The 21666-nt window shown below is 44.8% G+C and overlaps 1 protein-coding gene across 4 annotated transcripts in view; it reads right to left on the reverse strand.

Moving 5' to 3' along the window:
• Positions 1-21666, reverse strand: part of NBEAL1 (neurobeachin like 1) — a 672403-nt gene that overhangs the window by 352185 nt on the left and 298552 nt on the right. For all 4 annotated transcript variants that reach the window (XM_069226032.1, XM_069226034.1, XM_069226033.1 and 1 more), the window contains exon 15: positions 12699-12818. In XM_069226032.1, coding sequence (XP_069082133.1) covers positions 12699-12818 — 120 coding nt within the window. The remainder of the gene's footprint in view (positions 1-12698; positions 12819-21666) is intronic.

The raw sequence follows: 21666 nt of genomic DNA on the forward strand, positions 1-21666 counted from the left end.
CAAGAAATGATGGACAATGTTTACTTCCTACAACCTTATATTCTGGGAGGAATGCCAGTTAACTCAGTGACTTATGGTTTTGAGTCCCTGGTGAAGATAGTGTACCAGCCACATACCTGAAATAATACAGAACATCAAGAAGCATCTCTAGGTGGTGTGCGAGCCTGGCCACCAAAGCTACTGCCAAGAATTTAGAATTATTGACACATAAAGATGGCAAGAAAATAGGATCTCCAACCAGGAAGTCATGTTGTGTGGTTTTACCCGTAACAGGAAGACCACAAAAGGTGGGGAGCGGGAGTCACTGGGATTCCTTTTATTATGAAAAGAGAAGTTCCAATGCATCCCACTATACATGTTTGCATGGATAGTAGACCAACAATTCACAAGGTTCTTCATAGGAATCATTTCCTGCTTGTGAGAAGACATCGCAAGTTTCCCAGCCTCAAAAGTCAACAATCGGCACACAGGCTGATTGTGCCCCATAAGAACAAGTTACTTACCTTTGGTAATACTTTTTTCTGGTAGAGGCTCTAACTGCAGATTCCTCACCTTGTGAATTTCCCTAAGTGCTAGACCAGATTTAATGGCAATTACCTTGAATGTTAACAGGTGGCATGTGGCTCTGCATCTAGTCCACTGACTGAATGTGAGCACCTAAATAACTGCCGCCTCCACGCGATGTCAGTTTCTTTCTGAACTCCATCTGTGCTGTTGGACGAGGAGCCATTGAAATCAGAAGTGCGGTGTGTAGATCTTCGCATTTAGGATCTAATCAATGGACTGTATGAATCCATTGCAGAGAATGGGGAGGAGGGTGAATCAGTAAGAAATTTTCAGTTATATAGTCTAACAGAAAAGACATTGCCAACAGTGACTAATTTGCTCTTCTGATAGATACTTCTAACTGCAGATTCCTCACCCTGTGAACAGATTTCAAAGCAGTACTCTCCCGGTGGTGGGTCTGTGGAATGGCTCAGATCAGGAAATCTTTTAGGACAAATAATGCGAAAAGCTAATCCCACCAAACCTGGTTATCCAGGCATAGTGCTTCATGAATGTATAGCTAGATGCTCTGACAATGGCCTGGCAAACATCCATGACTGGCACACCGCCCTCTAGCACAGTGACAGCAGCCCTCACTGGTAGAATGAGCAAACACGTCTTCTGAAGGATGCTTCTTGGCCAGGCCACTACAGATCTTGATGTATAGCACCATACATTTTGAGAGGTCCTCTTTTTCACTGCTTTGTATTTTTTAGCCCTAGAGAAATCAAAGAAATGTTGGTTATCCTGTTGGTATTCCCTGGTTCGGTCCACATAACAACTAAGTGCCCTTTAGGTTTAAAGCAATGACACTGATCTTCCTCCTTGGAGGGATGAAGAGGTGCATAGAAAGCTGGCAAGGTGATGGATTGATTCACAACACATCAGTACACAACAATCAGTCTTCTAAGGCATAGCATGACTTCCTACAGAAATATCTTTCATACATTAGAGTAGACACTTCATCCGTCATTTGGTGGCAATCTTCATCATAGGTTCATCTTCTCACTGGGGTAGGTAAAATACCACCCAAGTGGGCCCAATCAAAAATAAATAGATTTGGGACCCTGAGATAAAATAATACTATGGGCAAGTGAAGGTATGATCATAAAAGGAGAGCACATCAAGAAGGAAAGTGAAAAATTAAGGTGCTGAGGAATGACAAATGCAGCTGGATGGACTAGTCTCTTCAAAAAACACTTTACAACAGGTAACCTGAAGAGGGATTGCTGTTTAAGTAAATGTAAGAGGCCTAAAGGCCTGAGAGGTAACCTTTACCTTTTGCCACAGAAAGCCCTTACTGGGACAATGATAAACAGAACAAAAGAACATCTGATAATTCCGCGTTCAGGGGATGTATGTTTCAGGAAGAGCACCAATCAATCAATCAAAAAATGTATAGAGCGCGCTACCCACCCGTAAGGCTTTCAAGGTGCTGGGGAGGGGAGGGGAAGTAAGGTGGGGGAGAAAATAAAGGGGGGGGGGGTATGCCGTTTTACTGTTCAAAAAGCCATGTTTTGAGGTGTTTTCTGAAGGACAGGAGGTCCTGGGTCTTGTGAAGGTTGGTGGGGAGGGAGTTCCAGGTTTTGGGGGCGAGATCTGCCTCCGGAGGTGGTGCGTTGGATGCTGGGAATTGTGGCGAGGTCGGCGGAGCAGAGATGGCGAGTGGGTATGCGGAAGTTTGCTCTTTCATTGAGGTAGGCTGGTCCAGTGTTGTGGAGGGATTTGTGTGCGTGGATGAGGACTTTGAAAATGATCCTTTTGTCGATAGGAAGCCAGTGAAGGGATCCGAGGTGGGCGGAGATGTGTTCATGGCGTGGGAGGTTCAAGATGAGGCATGCGGCTGCGCTCTGGATCCTCTGGAGTATCTGCTGAAGCTTGACTGTGGTGCCAGTGTAGAGGGTGTTTCCGTAGTCTAGTCTGCTGCTGATGAGTGCATGGGTGACGGTGTTTCTGGTTTCTATGGGTATCCATTTGAAGGTTTTTTGCAGCATGCGGAGGGTGTTGAAACAGGAGAAGGTGATGGAGTTGATTTGCTGGCTCATGGAGAGAGAAGAATCTAAGATGACGCCGAGGTTGCGTGCGTGGGTGGCGGGTGTTGGGGGTAAACCTAGGGCGGTGGGCCACCAGGAGTCGTCCCATATTGTTTTGTTGGGGCCGAGGATGATGATTTTGGTTTAGTTTGAGGTGGCTTGCTGTCATTCATTTGGCGGTGTCTAGGAGTCCGGCATGGAGGTTGGTCTTGGCGGTGGTGGGGTTCCTGGTGATGGAGATAACGAGCTAGGTGTCCTCTGCATAGGATATGACGGTGATTCCGTGTGGGCAGAGGATGTTGGTGAGCGGGGCCATGTAAATGTTAAAAAGGGTGGGGCTGAGGGAGGACCACCAGACAACAAACATCTCCCAGGGTTCTGAATTTTGGCTGCTGGACGCCTGCTAAGATGACACCAACCACTTTGGCAGAAAGATCAAAAGTGATCAACTCATGCTGCTCAATCTGCATGGGCAGAGGTGTAGATTGTGCAGATTATAGTGCAAGATTTGGCTCTGCTATGACAGTGGGTTCTCCCAAAGGGGTGGCCAGTTTAGAGGACATACGCTCATGATCAGAAGTTTCGGTTCCACAATCTCCTTGCTCACTCCGGGGTCACTAAGTTGACTTAAGCTCAGTCTCTCTTGCTCTCCTTGGGAGGGGCGAAAAAGGTGTACAGGAGTCTTGAGCCCCAATGTTAGAGAAAGGCATCTCTGATGGAGGAATGCCCCTGAGAACGCCAGAGCACAAATGTTTTGACACCTTTTCTGAGTTGGCGAACAGATCAAGCAAGGGTTCTTCCTATTTTCGGAAGATGCCCTGTGCCACTTTTGAGTTTAGAGACTATTCCTGATCCAATAGGCAACATCAGCCGAGTTGGTCAGCCCTGGAATTTAAAGCTCCTGCCAGGTGTTGGGCCACAGGGAAATGCCCTGAACATTCAGCAAAGTCCAGAGGTGCACAGCCTCCTTACACAGGACCCACGACCTAACATTGCCCTTCTTGTTGCAGTACTAGATGTGTTTTCTCCCTTGGTGGTCAGGAGCAACGCCTTCAGTGCCAAGCAAATTACTTGTAACTCCTGCAAACTGTGTGGAGACAAGCTTCAGCCAGGGACCAGAGTACACTAATCTACACCTCTCCCAGATTGCCTCTTCAACCCAGTACAAATGGAATAAGTCATGACTGTTAGTTATAGGTCAGGTAGTGAGTCGTCTGCTGCCAGTCGAATGGAGGTTGAGCAGCCACCACTACAGGTCTTTGACAGTCTCCTTCAACACTTGGATGGAGTCTGATAGATTGACTTTGTGCTGAGCCCACTGAGACTTCAGATCCCACTGCAGAACCTGCATGTGCCACCTGGTCCACAAGCAAGATGCAGAAGGCTAAGAGGTCCAGAAGCCTTAAAGTTGCTCTCGCTGACATCAGGTCAAGAGCTGAAGCACAGAGATCATACCCTGACTATCATGGCCATGTTGAGGTCGGGGAATAGTTAGAAAGAGCACTATATCCAGAATAGCTCCGATGAAGGGGAGCCATTGGGAAGGAATGAGGTGAGACTTTGGGACATTGATGGAGATATCCTATGATGTCAAATGTTTGTTGTCATCTGGAGGTGGTTTATGACTGACTGAGGCAAGGGCGGGTTTAGCAGGCAGACCTCGAGGTATGGGAAAACTGTTATACTTACCCTCCACAGGTGGGCTGCGACCACCACTATAATCTTTGTGAAAATCAGAGGTGCAATGGTCAGTCTAAAGGGGAGCATGGAGAACAAAGTGCTTCTGGCATACCTGAAGTAACAGGTAATGTCTGTGGGACTGCAGGACAGGAATATGAAAATAGGAGTCCTTCAAGTTGAGTGCCACCTTCCAGTCTCCTGGATCTAGGACAGCCATATGGTGGACCAGAGTAAGCCTCTTAAACATATCCTTCCATAGGAAGAATTTCAGAGAATGAAGATCGAAGGTGGGGTGAAGAAATAACAATTAGTCCCAACCTCTGATGACAGCCCCCTCTCTATTGCTCTCTTGCCTTGGCCAAAAAAGGTTGAACAGTATGGAAGAGTAGGGACAAGTGGTCCTCCGGGAGGCATTGCGGAGCAGGAGGCATGTCTGGGAATAGGGAACTATATGTCCGACACAATGTTTCGCCATGTGGGGAGGTGAAATGTGGCCCAACCTTCTATCACCTCTATATAAATGTTGCAATACAAAATGAGGCAATTGTGAGCCATCAAGGACAAAAAGTGGTTTTGCAGTGGCGATTTGGGGTGAGGGAGGTTGTGGACTGGGTAGAGTGTTGCCCCAGTGGTCCTGAATGTTGTCGGCCAACTCCTGGGCCTCGCCTTGAAAGGGCTGGGAGGCCTATTGCTGCTGAGGCCCATTGAGGTGGTGCCTCTGTAATTATCTCCTGCTGAAGCCTGTAGCTATCTCCTGCTGAAGCCTCAAAATGGGCAACAGTGGCTTTGCTCTCCTTAAATTTCTGGAGGTCCGAGTGAGCCTCCACACCAAATACATCGAGCCATCAAACTGCATGTCCATTAGCCCATGGAGCGGATCCATGCTTGGCACCTCGGCACCACGCTAGTGCTGACTGCTATCACCAGGTAGTCAGTGGTGTCCAGGCCAGAACGGACTGTATATTTCAAAGCTTCTTGGCTGTCAAGAATTAGGAACTGCAGGTTATATCTGAGATCCTCGAGGTCAGCTGGCAGCACATCAGCCACTGTATCCGATGAGGTGTGCAAATACCATCCCAGGATGTAGGATGTACTGATGAATTGTCATACAAGACTGGCACTGAAGAAAACTCTGTGCGCAACTTCCATCCTCTTGGATTCCCTCTAGGGTGGAGTGGTGGGAAAAGAATTAGGGTTGAGGAGGCTGGATGATGCCTGTACCACTAAGCTCTCCATGGTAAGATGCTGAGCAAGAAATCAGGATCCCCGGCCTGTGCCATCTTGCCACTTGTCTGATGACTAGTGGGCAAAATCCACGTATGGCCCAGGTACCCAGTAGTATATCTATTAGGGCTTCATTAAAGGGTAAGAGAGACTCTTGGGTGGTCACTGCATAGTTAAGAACCACTCGCAAAACACTGGTCTTGACCTCCAGCATATGTAGAAATGAATCCAGTATGTCCACTGCTCTCCTAATAGCAGTTGTGAAGATGGAAGCTTTTTTCGGTGGCAATAGGATTAGGAGATGGGAGCTGGCGGTGTCATGCTCTGAGATAGGGTCAACCTTGGTGGCGATCAAGTCGGGTGGCCAGTGCGAGGGATGGATCCCCCAACAGGCTTCCGACAGGTTGCCACCTTGAATCTGTAGGGCGCAAAGGTGTTCCAATGGATTTTAGTGGGGTAACAAAAATGGAGGCTGTGGCCTCTTTCAAATGTTGAATTTCAGCCACTGTGGCTGTCCCTGAGGGGAAGGGAGACTGAGTGGCAGCAATTAAGGAGCATGCTACATGGAGCTGTTCCAAGGTCTAGATGTTCCCATTGCATTGTGTGAAATCAAGTAGCATGTCTTTTTTAATTCAGCAATAGCCAATTTGGTCCTCTGGTCTCAGACTGCTTTCGAGTTCATCTTCGAGCAACACTGACTCGGTTTGGTGATGGAGTCCGAGACATCATAGGCAGATGTTGTAGTTGTCCATCACCAACAATTACTGGTGATAGTCATGACAGTTTGAAAACTGTCATTTTAGGAACAATATCTGCCCTCTGGGAGAGAACTTTGGGTGGAAAAGATATTTTTGGACTAAAGCTTCTGTCAAAAAGACTGTACTGCTAGCTCCGGATCCTCATTGGAAGGTGGGAAAAGAAAGGAACAGCCATCATAATGCAGAAGTGATGGTCTTGTAGGAGCCTTGACATTACATCAGGAATCGATAAACATGACGCGAAGCCACACAATGCAATCTGTTGACGTGCAAGGGAACTGCTAATAAAGTTTCCAAATCAGGTCTGGTGCCTGGGAACATTCACAATTTGAGGAATCTCTATCAGATGCCATATGAAGGACCCTCAGCAAGAGCCCTCCAATGATCAAAGTAACACCATCAACACACAGAATCAATCAGACAATGAAGTTTGGTGTGTACTTTCTAAAAACGTGTTAGATCCACCATCAATTATGTCTTCACCGTTAGTAGCAGCTCAGCAGGACAGAATACTGTTCAAAATGTGGCACCTCCGTAACGGCCAGAACAGAGAGGGTCGGCTGTGTGTATATCACGTAGTCCCCTACAGGTTATTTCTGTCCTGGAACTAACTGGACACGGTAGTCTGCATGTCCATTACAAAGTCAGATAGAGTACAACAAGGATGGTGCTCACCTGTGACTTCATTGGCACATCTAGGGATTTATCTGTAGTACACAGAAATATTGAAGCATCAAAAATGGAGGAAGTCATCACAAACACACCTGGTGAAGGGACGTGTAAATTGATGTCCACTGTTTTCAGTCAAGTACACTTTTTACCATCAAGTATAGCATCATGCATGTTGTTCTGCTTTGCTTGTTTACTAAAGATAGCTCACTGACCCATGAAAATTGATTGCCTTGCTAGCTTCATGAACAGGAGAGGGCATTAGGGTGGTCCCTTAGGAGGGTGCTTACAGGGCCATGAGGAGACTTACCCTTGGCATCAATTGCATGCCTTACTGGTAGCACCTATAACTATCTAATGGGTTCAGTAGTCTGCCCTCTGTTCTGGCCAATAAATCGAGCTCTCCAGTACCGCTACAGAAGACAAGAGAACAAGCACCTTGCAGAAGAGCTTAATGGACGGGTGACAGATCTTGAAAAAGTCTAGCTTAAGGGAGGATTTGAGGAATGTCAGGCTTCACTGGAAAACATTCTATAGACACAGGAGGAGCATTAGCTGGTTGTTCATGTTTGCTTTTTTTGCCCCTTGAACCAGGTGGTCTAGAATTCTTCTAGAACAGAGGATGATCATTCCCCACATCTCTAGATCAAGGTCATGTGCTAACATTCGAAAAAGGAAGAAGGAGCTCTGAGGCCCATAGCTCACTCTTTAATTGGTCCAAACCTACTAAGTCATAGGTAACATTTCCGGCTCCAGGGCTCATCCTATTTTCCACTTGTTTGTTGACCTGGAGACCGGGCGGCTTGTCACACCTCTTGAAGCCATCTATGGTCTCAGCCACTGTTGGTGGCCCCAAACTGAACAACCACCTTAAAAACACCTCATCAGTAAGGAACACTTTACTTTAAGGCTTAGTTTACTTTGAAAAGAGTGTGTTGATTGTCATAATTTGGAACTCAGTAGAAAAGTAATCTGACAAAGATTAATCTTAATACAGTGAATACACATTTGTTCTGAAAGCATAATTCATGGGCGTGAAGGAATATTTTAGATCTGAATTAATATCTTTAGCCAGAAAGCCAGATGATCAAAATATTTTCTCACTGATGAGTCACCTTTAACACTAGAATACAATTGTTTTCCTAAGTTATTAAGTGCATAATGTCTGGTCAAGAATCATGGAAAACAAAATGGGTTTATCTACTCCCTTCTACTGAATGGAAACAAACCTTTAAATGGGCTGCTGTAAGGCAGCAACTCTTTGGCAATGCAAAAACTAGATTCTCAAGTAAGTGCTGTGTCACGCCTGTCCAGGTATTTCATTATGACATTACTTATGCCTAATGACAGGCCTCCTCTTTACATAAGACGATGAAGAACCAGACCCCGAATCAGTTGAATCCGATGAGATGGAAAAACATTTAGCAACAGACTCCTTTTTCATGGTCACTCTCCGAATTACGCCCAAAAGATGTCCTGGCAAGCAGAGCTACAGCTTGTGCTATCAACCTAAAGAACAAGTTTCTTACCTGCAGTAACACTTTATCTGGTAGGGACTCTTTATAGCCACAGATTCTTTACCAGAAATATTTCTGAGCAGTCCCATAGCATGCTAGTAGGTGGCATTGATCAGCTCCATGCTGGTTCCTTGTTCGTGCCGGAAATGGCATGTGTTGCCTATATAGGCACCACCCCAGCACTCTCACCTCAGTTTCTAGTCTACTTTCTGTGCCAGAACTACTGAGACATAGTGAGGTATTATTATCATGAGTGTGCTAAAGTGAGGTCCTCAAGGAGCTCTTGAAAAAGAAATCAGAGTTAACAGAATGGGGAGGATCAGTAGGGAATCTGCAGCTAGTTTCTACCAGATAAGGCTTTACAGAAGTTAAGTAATTTATCCCTCTGATAAGCACTTACAGCTGAAAAGTCTGTACCTTAGAACAGATACCCAAGCAAAACTTCCTCAAAGGAGGGTCTGCAAACTCGATAGGCTAGAAAGTCCTGGAGAATAGGTGAAATGCCCATCATGCCAAACCTGACTGTCAAGACAGTAATGTTTGGCAAACATGTTCAGCGATAGCCACATGCCTGCCTGACAGATGGCCCGGACTGGGAGTCTACGAGCCGTCAGGGCGGTGCTCCTTGGCCAGTACGTAGCAGATTCTGATGCAGAGTACAATCCATCTGGAGATGGTTCTCTTTTGCACTGCTTTCCCTTTCTTTGCTTCAGCAAACCCAACAAAAAGTTGATTGACATTTGGATGTCTTTGGTATGATCAATATAAAACAGTAACACTCTTTTTGGATCTAAGTGGTGGAGTTTTTCCTCTTCCTTGGAGCAATAAGGAGTAAAGAAAGTCGACAGCGTGATGTTCTGCCTGATGTGAAAGGGTGTCACAACCGTGGGGGGAAATGAGACTCGGTCCAAAGGACCAGCTTGTCCAGCAAGAAAGTGGTATCCGGAGGACTGATTGAGAGCGCCTGCAGCTCGCCAGCCCTTCTGGCAGATTTAACAGCCACTAGATAAACTGTATTGATGGTGAGCAATCTGAGAGTACAGCTCTGCATGGGCTGAAAGGGTGAACACACCAGAAACCTTAGGACTAAATTAAGGTCATATTGGGGTATAATGAAAGGTGAAGGGGGGGAACGTGTGTTGCAAAGTAAATATGTCACAACAGGTGACTTGAACAGGGAGAGTTGATCTGGCAACAGAAAGAAGGCTGAAACGTACCCTTTAAATGTGCCAAAGCGAGGCCTTGCCGAGCGATTGACAATACAAACAAAAGAACTTCGGATAAGGATCAAACAATTCGGCAGCATGCCAGGCCACAAATGTGTACCACCAGCAGGCGTATACAGTCTTTGTTGAGGGACGCCTGACTGCTAAGATGGCATCACGTACTTCGGAGGTAAAATGAAGACTCAGCTGTTGGTGCTCAAGCGCCACACATGCATGTGGACTCTGGGTAGGTTTCTGTGCAGAACCTTGCCGTGTTGTTGTGACAGGAGATCCTCCCAAAGACTCAGCCTGACAGACGAGCCAAAACTAATGCTCAAGAATTCGGGATACTATATTCTCCATGTCCAATCCAGGGCCACTAACATGTCTTGGGCTCCCCGGTACGTTCTGATCTTCTTGAGAACTTGAGGCAGGAGTGGTATCAGTGGGAAGGCATCCAGGAGTCCTGCGACCCACTTGAAATTAATTCTGTTTCCTATTGAGAGCTGTCTTGGCATCTCCAATTCACAGAAATGTTGCCATTACACGTTTTTGGCAATGGTGACTTGATCTAACCAAGGTTCTACCCAACAGCAGAAAAGACCTTGCTCCACCTCTGGGTGAAGACACTATTTGTAATCCGGGAGGCATCAACCGATGAGTTTGTCCATCTTGGCATTTAGAGATCCCGCCAGATGTGCGGCCAGGAAAATGTCCTGACATTCTATCCATGTCCAGAGGTGCAGAGCCTACTGCCACAAGGTCCATGACCCTACTCCACCCTTTTTGTTGTAGTGCCACATGGCAGTGATGTCCATGAACACCTGAATTAGCATCCCCCTGATGGATGGAAGGAAAGCTTTCAATGCCAAAAGTATAGCTCTCAACTCTAATAGGTTATTGTGGAGCTGAGACATTGGCAAAGACCATAGCCCTTTGACTTCCACCTCTCCCAGATGGCTGCCCGAACACAGAAACTACTTATCTCTGACCATTGTGCGTTCTGAGTGGGGAAAGGTGAGAGGCCTGCCACTGACCCAATCACGGTTCGTCAAGTACTACTACAGGTCTTTCACAGTTCCCTACAATATCTGGAACAGGTAAGAGAGATTCTTCTGATGCTGAATACACTGAAACTTCAAGCGCCACTGCAGAGCCCGCATAACACAAAGGCATGCTTTACCAGCAGGATGCACGGAGGTCATGAGGCCCAGCAGTCTCAGAATCAGTCCTGCCAAAATCCAGGATAGAGGTTGAAACATCGCTATCGTAGCCTGAATTGTGTCAGATATTGATTAAAATGGTTCCAGGACCTTCCTCGCGACCGAGAACTGGAGCAATGCAGAGTTGTTTGTCAAACGGTTAGGAGCTTCATGGCTCACTCTTGGATAGCCCTCAGATGCATGGTCTTGCACTGATACAGGCCCTGGAATTGTGATCTGGCGCCAAGCATGAAAGACAAACCAAGTGGGGATCTCTCATAGACATGTGCCTGTGACAGGCACCACAAGGCTTAAAGCCGACAATTTTCTTCTGATACATATTCCAAAAAATATTGGGATTGCACCTATAGAAGCACCACCCACATCACTTCCAGCGTGAATGCTGCCGACATAAAGCAGATCAATGCACTGGGGACTCTTCAGAAAAGGTTCAGGATCCAGTCTGACTCCTGGGGAATATTCAAAGGTAAGTAATCTGCGACTAAAACTCTCTATCAAATGCATTCATTCTCTCTGGTGCTTCTGAAGCACCATTAACAGCTTTTCAGAGAATACTATATTTGTGATTTCATGAAACCCTGTTCTCATTTTCTGGGTTTGTTTCCATTTGTTGACATTCAGAATACAATACAGCCCTCCTTGGCTTAGTCACACACCAGCACACACAGACATCGACATTGGGTGGTATTCCATACATATCCATATGTCACATGCTGCAACTAAATCATCTACACGGTGTACAAGGACAGAACCCTGGATGCCCACCAGGAAAATCATAAGAAACATAACAACGTTTTGTTGCACCTGATGATTTTCTGTTACGAATAACAATCTCATTTACAAGAGATGTCACATTGAGTGTTCATTTAATCTTTTGCCTGATTGTCAAATTAGTGACATTAAGTAATTTCTGGATTTCTGACTGAGCACCCACGGTCTTGAGATAGGAGTCCCACGTATCCTATGTTATGTTTGTAGCAACTAAGGTCCTGATTTAGAGTTTAGTGGGTGGGTATTTACTCTGTCAGGACAACAGAGTAAAGTACTCACTTTCAGGGAGTACCCAGCTGCGAAATTTTGAGTTGTGTGCCTGCCCACTGGACTTCTTTTACAGTTACAGGAAATGCTGTCACAACAATTCCTGTAAGTGCATTGAAAATTTGATTGACAGCCACATCAACATGATGGAGCTGTGCAGCAAACTTTTATTGCTTTTTTTTTTTTTTTTTTCAGAACGAAAATCCCAAAGCGGATTTTCTTTTTGAACATAAAAAAATAATGACCTACCCACCATGGGATTTTCCTCCAAGGTCGTGCAGGTCATTTTGCAGTTTCCACTGAACCTTACCACCAGGTTTTACATGGCAGCGGTGGACAGTGAGAACTGGCTATTTGTCTGCCCACTCTAATTAGGATAAGCGAACAAACAGCCAAATCTCTGACCTCTTGAGATGAAGTAGTCTCCATTGTCGACATGCTGAAGGTCTGCTCAACTCTATATGAGGCTGAGCTATAATTCAGGCCCTAACACAAAACAAATCACGTAAAAATATAGTCACCTATCACAAAAAGCAGAGCCATAAAATGACACATAAAATTAATATTCCAGATAAAGTTTTATACTATCTAGATTAGTAAAATGCTCTCATGCTAACCTGAAATACGAAAAAAACTCTTTGCATGTGCTTCACTCCCTCTTTAGGACTCACTGATATAGGGCAATTCCAACAGGAGCACAGCATGGAAACAATTATACAAATTAAAATATGACAACAAAATACATATATTGGAAATGGTAAACCAGGTTTGAGCAATTTCATTTCAGTTTAGAGAAAATACGCACTTCACTCATAGAGGGAAACTTGAGGGCTGTAGAGACCTTCTGGTGTCCATTAATGTAGATATTAACAAGACTCTGTCCAAATGGCCTCTTGCCAGGCACCTGAACAATGGCTATGCTGTGCTGTGAAGACAAACAGCGGCATGTCAGACGATTGCATTTATAGAACAATAACAAACATAGGGATGTTATCACAAAGGTTCATTAAAACAATGCTTACTGTCGTACTACAAGTTATTTAATGCTGAAACTAATGGGAAGTTGAAAACTCTAGTATATTATTAACATGAGGGGTTACAAAACAACACTTCAAAAGGAAAACAGGAAGAAGAGAGTAAACAGCGATTTCGAAAATGAGTTGACTCCACAATCATTAAGAGTCACTTAAAATAGAATGCCCATCAACAAACAACTTCAAAATCTGTGATTCAGTGTATAACTTACTTACTTGTGACTCATCCTCTATACACACACACACACACACACACACACACACAGTTAGGGTGTATTGTCCTGTATTACAGTACATTCTTACAGATGGCTGAACATGTGATTCATATGCATTTATTATCATTGTACAACTACTTCCCTCTGGTATCCCACTGTATGACACCTTATACTGACATTATTGTAAATCACACCGTGTAGTGATTTATGTTGCAAGGAGTAAAACAATTCAATATCTGGTCCTTTGCCATGGTAGATGCCATTTACCAACCATGAAATATGTATACAGCAAGTGCAAGAAGCCACTTATATGGATAGAACACAGTGAAGGGTGGATGAACTTAAGTTCTCCAGCCTAAAACACAGAGGTTAGTGCCATCATCAGAATATTTTGCAGGGTAAGAAGTCAAACTGGGCAACAATGCACCTAAACAGGGATACCATCAATTAGAGTCAAATTGAGGTTCAAAATCAAATGAGGAACAATAAAAGGAGTGGGAGGAAATCAAAAAGAGCAAACCTTTCAGAAAATGCACCGCTAGAGGCAAAGCCAAAAAAAGGAAAGGCTGATCAGGCAAACACACAAATGCTGACTGTTACCAGATTGCCCTTAGTTGTTGCCACTACTAGACACTGCTGTGCAAGGGATTGAACCAAACTGCAAAATATCAGAATGGTGTATGCCTTCCATTCCGCACCACTCCTCTCCACCCGAACTCCACCCAGCCACAACATTTAGGGACTGAGGTGAAGGACATGATCATCCTGCTACCAGAGCAGGTTCTCTCTGCACAGGGAGGAAGGAAAGGCAAACTGCTGAGCGCCAGCAAGTCAACCACCAGCTCATTTTACCCCTATCAAGGGTGATCTGAGTCAACTGTGCTTGTTCCTTCTGTAGTAATTTTGAGAGCAGTGAAATTGGCGGAAATGTGCCCAGAGACAAGTTGAACCTGAAGACATCCAGAGAGGGATGTCTCCGGACACTTTCAGAGGGAAGTGCATGGCACAAAACTGAAAAAACATACTGTTCTGTGGCGAGGCAAAACGATCCACAAATGGAAACCATAATCTAGAGAGAATCATCTCCTTCACTTGGGATGCAACTTCTACTAGTGGTCCTACAGTGAGAGGTGACTTGGAGCATATGCCCTTACACTGAGGTCACCTGCAAGGCGAGCCACAGTTCATGACCCCAAATCTCCCTGTATGTTGATTTAATAGATGGTGGTGATGGTGGGGTCTGTGAAAATCTGGATGATGCACCCTGAGATACAAAAAAGAAGAAACACCATCATGACAGAGCATACTGCCTGCAGTTCAAGCACACTTATGTGTAAGCACTGCTCTGACACAAAGAAAAGTTCCCATGCCATCATGTCGCCCAGGTGAATAGCCATATCAAGTGAGAAGGCATCCATGACCATGGCAGCCTAGGCATGTGGCAGGCTGAAAGGTCGAGCCATCAAAGAGGTCCATCCACCAGTGCAGAATCAGAAAAACAAAGTGAAGGATCTGTATCTGAGCAGTAAGACTCTCCTGATAATAGAGCCATTGAGAACTCAGACACCACTGCAGGACCCTGATCTGGCATCTTGTGTGAGCTACCAACAGAATGTGCATGGCCTTAAGGCCATGCAAATTGCAAGATGTGCAGAAATGGGATTAGAGTCCAAGTCAGAAATCTCCTAATTATCTCCCTAATATCTGTGACCTCCCTCATTCAGGGAGAGCAACACTTGGCTCACGAACAGCATCCTGAAATTGTTGGGTAGAATAAGCAAGTTCAGATGGTAAGGATCCAAGATGACCTCCATCTTCCTTGGGGATAAAGAAGTAGACAGAATAGAATCCCATTCCTATTTCTTTCAAATGCACCAATTCTATGGCCCTTTGCTCAAAACAGTAAGGACCTACATCTCCAAAATTGAGGGATGTGTCTAAAAGCACATCTTAGTGGAAGGAGTGCAGGTCACACCCCTTGTGGATTAGATGGCTTACCCAGCGATACATTGTGACTGACTCTCAGATGGTGGAAAAATGGGGGAACCTCTCAAATACTGGAAAGTAATGCTGTGAGGGAAGAACGTTCTGGAGGTTTTGAGAGGGCAAAGGATTGTGCAGACTGCATCTCTTGTAGATGGTGTTGATTTTGTCCCCTAAATACACCCCCATCCCCATGAGGAGCAGTATAGCTCTTGTGGTACCTGGACAGGCTGAGAAGGTTTTTCACTATCAAGACTGCACTGTCCTGAAGAAGTCACATCATTTTCCATATTTTTGGTGGAATTGCAGAGCGGTGGAGGCAAGACCCAGCTCACGATCTGCAGCTCTACTTTTCCTGAGGAGCTCCGAGGAGGAGTTAAATTTCTCTCCGAATAGTCGCTCGCCATCAAACAGCATGTCCATAAGCCTGACTTAGACATCTCTTGTGATATCAGTGGGACAGATCCCACCATGCCAGCACAGCAAGACAGCTGAACCCAAGCATCATGCAACAGTGTTCACATATCTGTTTGCATTCGTCCAAACTATCATAGGCCTGGTTTGAAAACATTTCTACATGTAGGTCTGACAAACTGAACACCGTAAATTTCACCAAGTTCTAAATTGGATTAACATATTGGCCCAAGATGCAAGTGGGTTTGCAGTGCAAAGAGCCAAGCGGCCAGAAGCAAAGACCTTAATGCCCACAGAGTCAACATTCTTCAACTATCACAAGGTGCAGTGTAGAAGACATTCAGGATCTGCTTCAAGGACAACATTTGGATAACCACAATTTCCTGTGATGGGTGAAAGGACACTGCAGGTGATCAAGATCAGGCATATCTGCCTGGCTTTATGTGAACTGCTGGGCCCAGACAGCATTTATCCCATGCAGTCATGAGAGGATCCAGGAGGAACTTAATTAATGGAAAGAATGACTCGCCAACTAATGAGGATGGCTTCAGGATGTCAGTCACGAACGCACTGCCGGTTTTAGGGTGGCCCAGAAGGTGTAGAAGACATCTAGAACAGGTCCAGCATAGCAATCTGGAAATCCTCTAACTACACAGAGTTAGGTGATGGACTTGGGAATTCCAGTCTCATCTGTTTTAGCATTGTGATCTTGTGGGAAGATCTTTTGGGAAATTGTTCCCTGACTAGTGACCTACCTGTCGGTGAAGAGAATCACTTACGTGTCTCTCTGCAGGCTTTAGGCAGAATCAATTAAGTGTATTGCTCCCTGATGACCATCAGGTGCACAGAGACGCCAGAATCGCAGAGTGTGGCTGCATTCTCGGATCCAAGACACCACATACAGCGGTCATGTGGATCAGAAAGTGAGATATTATTGCTGCATCTGTAACAGACATGAAACCTGAAAGTTTTGAGGAGACATTTGGCCTGATCAATGTTTAAAGTTGAGGAATTTGTCAGTGAGATTTCAAGCGAGCACTTTGTACCTGTGTCTGTGAGGTGCAGAAACAAAAACAGGAACTGATGCCCAGCCAGTTGGCACCTACTATACTTCAGAGTTGGCATATCTAGAGGAAGAGTTGCAGCTGGAGTCGTATTGTGTAACCTGATAGAAGAGCCTCAGTAGGAGAAAAAAACTTTCTGAAGAATGATGTATCCATTAGAAAACACATTTAAAAATGTTCAAAAAACTGTAAAAACTCAGTATGCTGAATAATTTCCATTTGTTAAGTAAATCACAGTGCCCTAGGATAATTAATGTAGTGATTTTGCTCAAATCTGTTCTGCAATACTGCAGTGAAACTGCTCAAAGTGCAGTTAGTGTGATTTTTATTTAATTCTCCATCTTTTCTCTCAAATTCCTTTGACCTCCGAATGAATTACATGTTTCTGGCCTTCCTGAACATTCACTCTCCCCTCCTGGCTCTTTCATCATCGCTCCCTGCACCCATAATGGTTTTGCCCTGTTCTGAGATACTCAATTGGACAAATGGGTCAAGAGACACCCCCTGGTGACCATCCTGGCTTCCAAAATATAAATCACAGAAAAACTAACTTGTAACTTGGTTGTTTATCTAGGTCAGGCTTCTTATTCCAATTCCAAGGCCATGCTTATCAATGTTTCTTGTGGTTAAAGGTGTACAAGGTGAAGTGTGCTGTCCTGTGATTCTACCCCATTTTGCCATAGGGCCCTGGGCTAGGAAAACTGCACTTTCACCTGCCACCCAGTACTAAGAATATCAAGGTCTCCATAGACCACCACACGTAGCCATCCACTGGAAGCCAGGTAGGCTTATAGCTATACCACATAGCACTTCTAATTTAAAAACTACGTGATGTGTTATGTCTCAGGGTTCCTACACATGTACTTGTGCATAAGGGCTAGTTAATTTATGCATCCTGGAATATGCCTTTGCACTGCTTAGCACGCTTTTTTGTAGCAGGGTACCAAGCCTGCTTCTCTCCCAACAGACAGCTCTCACTCTAACCTGTTATGCTTACACTGACTGGAGGCCAGCATATTCCCAGCAGTTCTTTATTTTCCTACTTAAGTGACCACTTTAGTGATCTGTTACTTGAATGAACTGTACGTGGCCTGACTGGGTGACCCTGATTTCCACTGTGACCTGGGGACTACTTCAGGAACTACCTTATCACTCTTACATATATTGAGAATTCTAGCCTGAGGAGAGACTGTGATGGGGTCTAGGGTGGAAATATATAAATATTCCTTAATATTGGCGGTCTAGGAGATAATATTAACATTACCTGTAGGTTAAGTAACTTTCAGCTGCCTTTCTGCCTCTCAGCAGACCAGCATGTCTAGGGATTTTTAAGCTGGGTAACCCATTTGGGTCCAACTGACTAGGGCCTTGCATAAGACAAATTCTCTGCTTGCCCACAAATTTCCCAAATAGGTAAACCTTACAAGAAATCTGTGCACAAAGTAATTCTTAATTGCCTCTATCTCTCCTCAAGATTGTCCTATTCTTTGCTCTATGCACTTGTCAGCTGCCTCTGAGATTTTTCATCTGGGCAGCTTTTCTCCAGAGGACGAAAAAGAGATTTGGGCTCCAGTTAATTCTCAACTTTTTCTTTGCTTTTTATAACAGATGAAATTATAACTCACTGTAACACAACAAAGATGTACATCTTAGACCAAATAGCTCCTCTGAAACTCAAACAAATTATAACGAGATTCTGGTACAACTAAGACCTTAACTCTAAAAGAAGGCAACTTACAGCTGCAGAAAGGCTTTGGAGAACAAAATCATCCAAATACAAAAAAACATATTGTGAAGGAAAAAGCTGAGCCATCCACTGGAATCTCTCCCCCCTAACGGTGGAAATTGACACACCTTTGCTCCCTCCAAACTTCCAAGCAGCAGCCACTCTCTCTGACCCCTCAGGGTGCAAATCAAATCCCCGGATCCCCCACAACATCTAAGAGCTGGTAGATGTTCAACTCGCTCAGGGAGGAGGACATCTCAAAGACGACTGTGAAATCCAAGCCATCCTCCCACCTAGCGGACCCTCTTCTGGCCTCCCTGGCAAAAAGTCTTAACCGCGCCTTAACTCCTCTCTGGGCTAAGATAATAAACAACTCCATGAGCAACAGCATTATGCCTGACTTGATCAAAGTAGGTCAAGTCACCCCCTGCTAAAACAAAAAAGGACACAGGCCCTGACCCGGATGACCTCAACAACTTCAGGCTCATCTCCAACCTACCATTCCTGGCAAAAACTCTTGAGAAATTAGTTCTCTCCCACCTCACCAACACATTGGCTCCAACAATCTTCTTGACTCACTCCAACCGGGTTTTAGGAAGGGATGCAGCATGGAAACAGTTGTACTGAATATAGCAGATGGCATACACAAATCTCTGGATGCTAACAGATGCTGCCTGCTCATCTTCCTAGACTTATCAGCGGTCTTTGACAAGGTTGACCACAAGCTGCTTTTAGGATTGGAGCAAACGGCTTGGTTTTGAAATGGTTCACCTCATATCTACATAAACGATCCCAACAAATGAAAATAAACAACTCAAACTCAGATACTTCCACATTAACCAGGGGTTGCCCCCCCAAGGCTCAGTGCTCTCACCTACACTTTTCAATATCTACATGAAACCATTACCCATCATACTCAAACAACCAAACATCCCATACAACCTTTATGCAGATGACACCCAGCTTCAGTAAGAACTATCCTCACTAGAGGACGTACAACCACTAAGTACTATTCTCTTAAAAGTCCAAAATTGGCCATCACACAACCAAATGAAACTCAGTCAAGATAAGACGGAAATCCTCCTCCAATTCAATAAAGGATAGATACTCAGGTCCAAGAGTTGCTAAGAATTGATGGTTTTAATTGCAAACTGACCCTGGCTGATTCCATCAAATCTCTGATCACCCTGGACCCTCGGCTGAGCATGAGCCCACACATAAAGAATACAGCGAAGAGTGCATTCTATAATGTAAAACTCCTACATAAAATCAAGACCTTTTCTCCCCTGAACGATCTAAAAACTGCCATGCAAGCTATAGTTCTGTCAAGACTGGACTATGGGAGCCCCTCCCTCACATGCACCCCCAAGTCACACTTAGTCTCCTTATGAGTCACACTAAATGCAGCAGCAAAGATAGTCCTTGGAGTCAAAAAACACCATGACATCTCCCTCTAAATGAAAATACTAAAGTCACTCCTGATTAAAGACTGTTGCTGCTTCAAATCTGCCTGTCTTACTTATGAAGTCCTTCACACCAGGAAACAGCCTACCCTGCATCCAAACTCACAAAAGCAGTCCAGACAAGAAATCTTAGGAGCACCAATGCTCTACTTCTTATCACCTAAAAAAACAAATAAAAAGAGCTATAACTCTCTTTCTCAGGTAATGCCCCCAAAATCTGGAACTCCTTCTCAGTATATATCAGGAGGAACCCCTCCTTCATTAGCTTTAAATGACAATTAAAAGATCTTCTCTTTAATCAGCACCTTAACCCTTCGTGTTCTAACAAGTAGCACACAACTTACATCTCAACTGGAATCTCTTCCCTGAGCTGTATATTTGTTCCTCTCCAGAAAATGCTATAATTCAACTTTCAACAAGAGTTTATTCTGCAATCAATGTTATCTAAAAATGCCTTTGACAATGTCAGTAAAGCAATCTGATACCCTCTGGTCTTGCAGTGCTATTTAATACTCTTTAAATAAATAAATATAGATAGACAAGTCAAAGGCTTAGGGGGCCTAAGCAGTTTTCAGTTATTCTCACATCATCTCATCTCGGTGCGCCTAATTTACTTTCCATTGGTTCTAACCTGGGTGGTCTTGCTGTGGCAGGCTAAAAGTCTATAAACTTAATAGTATAGTCCAAATGCAATCAACTACTATTTGTTGGCAAATGCTTCGGAAACTCTCAAAGAACACACACTGCATCAGATCTTCTGGCAATGTGTAGTAGAAGAGATAGGTGAGAGAAGGAATATAGGCTGGAGACATATTCATAGGCTATTAGCGTTAGTGAACTTGGTATTTTTCAATAATGATAGCTACTGGTTCCTTGCCTTCAGGACTTCCAAGTGATTCCGGTTCCAGGTCAGTGCCGACACCAGACGTCAGATGCATTGCATCGCAGCGAGGAAGAGGGTGTGCTGTATTGCCCAGCATTGCACCGCGCCACATCGTGCCAGGGAGACCACAAGTAGGTTTGGGTTCTTTGGTCGGTTGATCAGTTGGCAGCATGCTGGGGTCGGGCTGTTAGGGGATGTTCATGGTAGCATCCCACTGCTTTTGGGTGCAGCTGCTTGGGCACTCCCTGGAGGGAGAGGCCTTTGCCCTGATTGCCCAGTCAGTTTGCCCAGCCTGACGACAGCTTAGGCAGAGAATGAGGAGCCAAGCAAGTTGAGACGAGGAGCTCCCCCGGCAGCTGAAGGCATGCGAAGACACACATACAAAAAGGCAAGTGTGACTGTCCAAGGTGTGGTTGCGGGTGTGGCTGGTCTATGTCCAGCCCTAGTGGTTTAAGCCCCTGGCCTGCAGATGCAGCCCAGCTAGGCTTGGGTACGGCTTGCAGACAGGGTGTTCTTGCTCCCGCATCATCTCACATTATATCATCTTCACCTAATTCTACCCTCTTTTTCTCCATATTCGTTCCACAGTTCGCAGACCTTCTGCAACTCGTAAGGGGCAACTAGCCGGAGCACCTGAGTGGTTAAGCCTACGGAAGTGCTCGTGCCCCTGGCCTGTGGTTTATGGACAGAGAAAGCGGCTCCATTACACTCAGGCTTGAGGACATCTTTAACCTATCAAACACAAATATATAGGAGTATGTGGAAGTACTAAAGTACCAAAGCTAAAGTACCAAGCAAAGCACTATCAAAGCATTTTTAAATCACTATTCATGCATTTGTGAAGCTTATACACATCACTGTAACTCAGTAGTATTTTACTAGTAAGCCATCGTGTTGTGGAAAACACACCAATCCATTCTATTGCAGTAGTTTAACACCAACAGGTTTAGTGGAATATAGTCATCAGCGAATTTATCTTAATTTAATTTTA

This window comes from Pleurodeles waltl, chromosome 3_1 (genome assembly GCF_031143425.1).
Source record: "Pleurodeles waltl isolate 20211129_DDA chromosome 3_1, aPleWal1.hap1.20221129, whole genome shotgun sequence".
Classification (NCBI taxonomy): Eukaryota; Metazoa; Chordata; class Amphibia; order Caudata; family Salamandridae; genus Pleurodeles; species Pleurodeles waltl.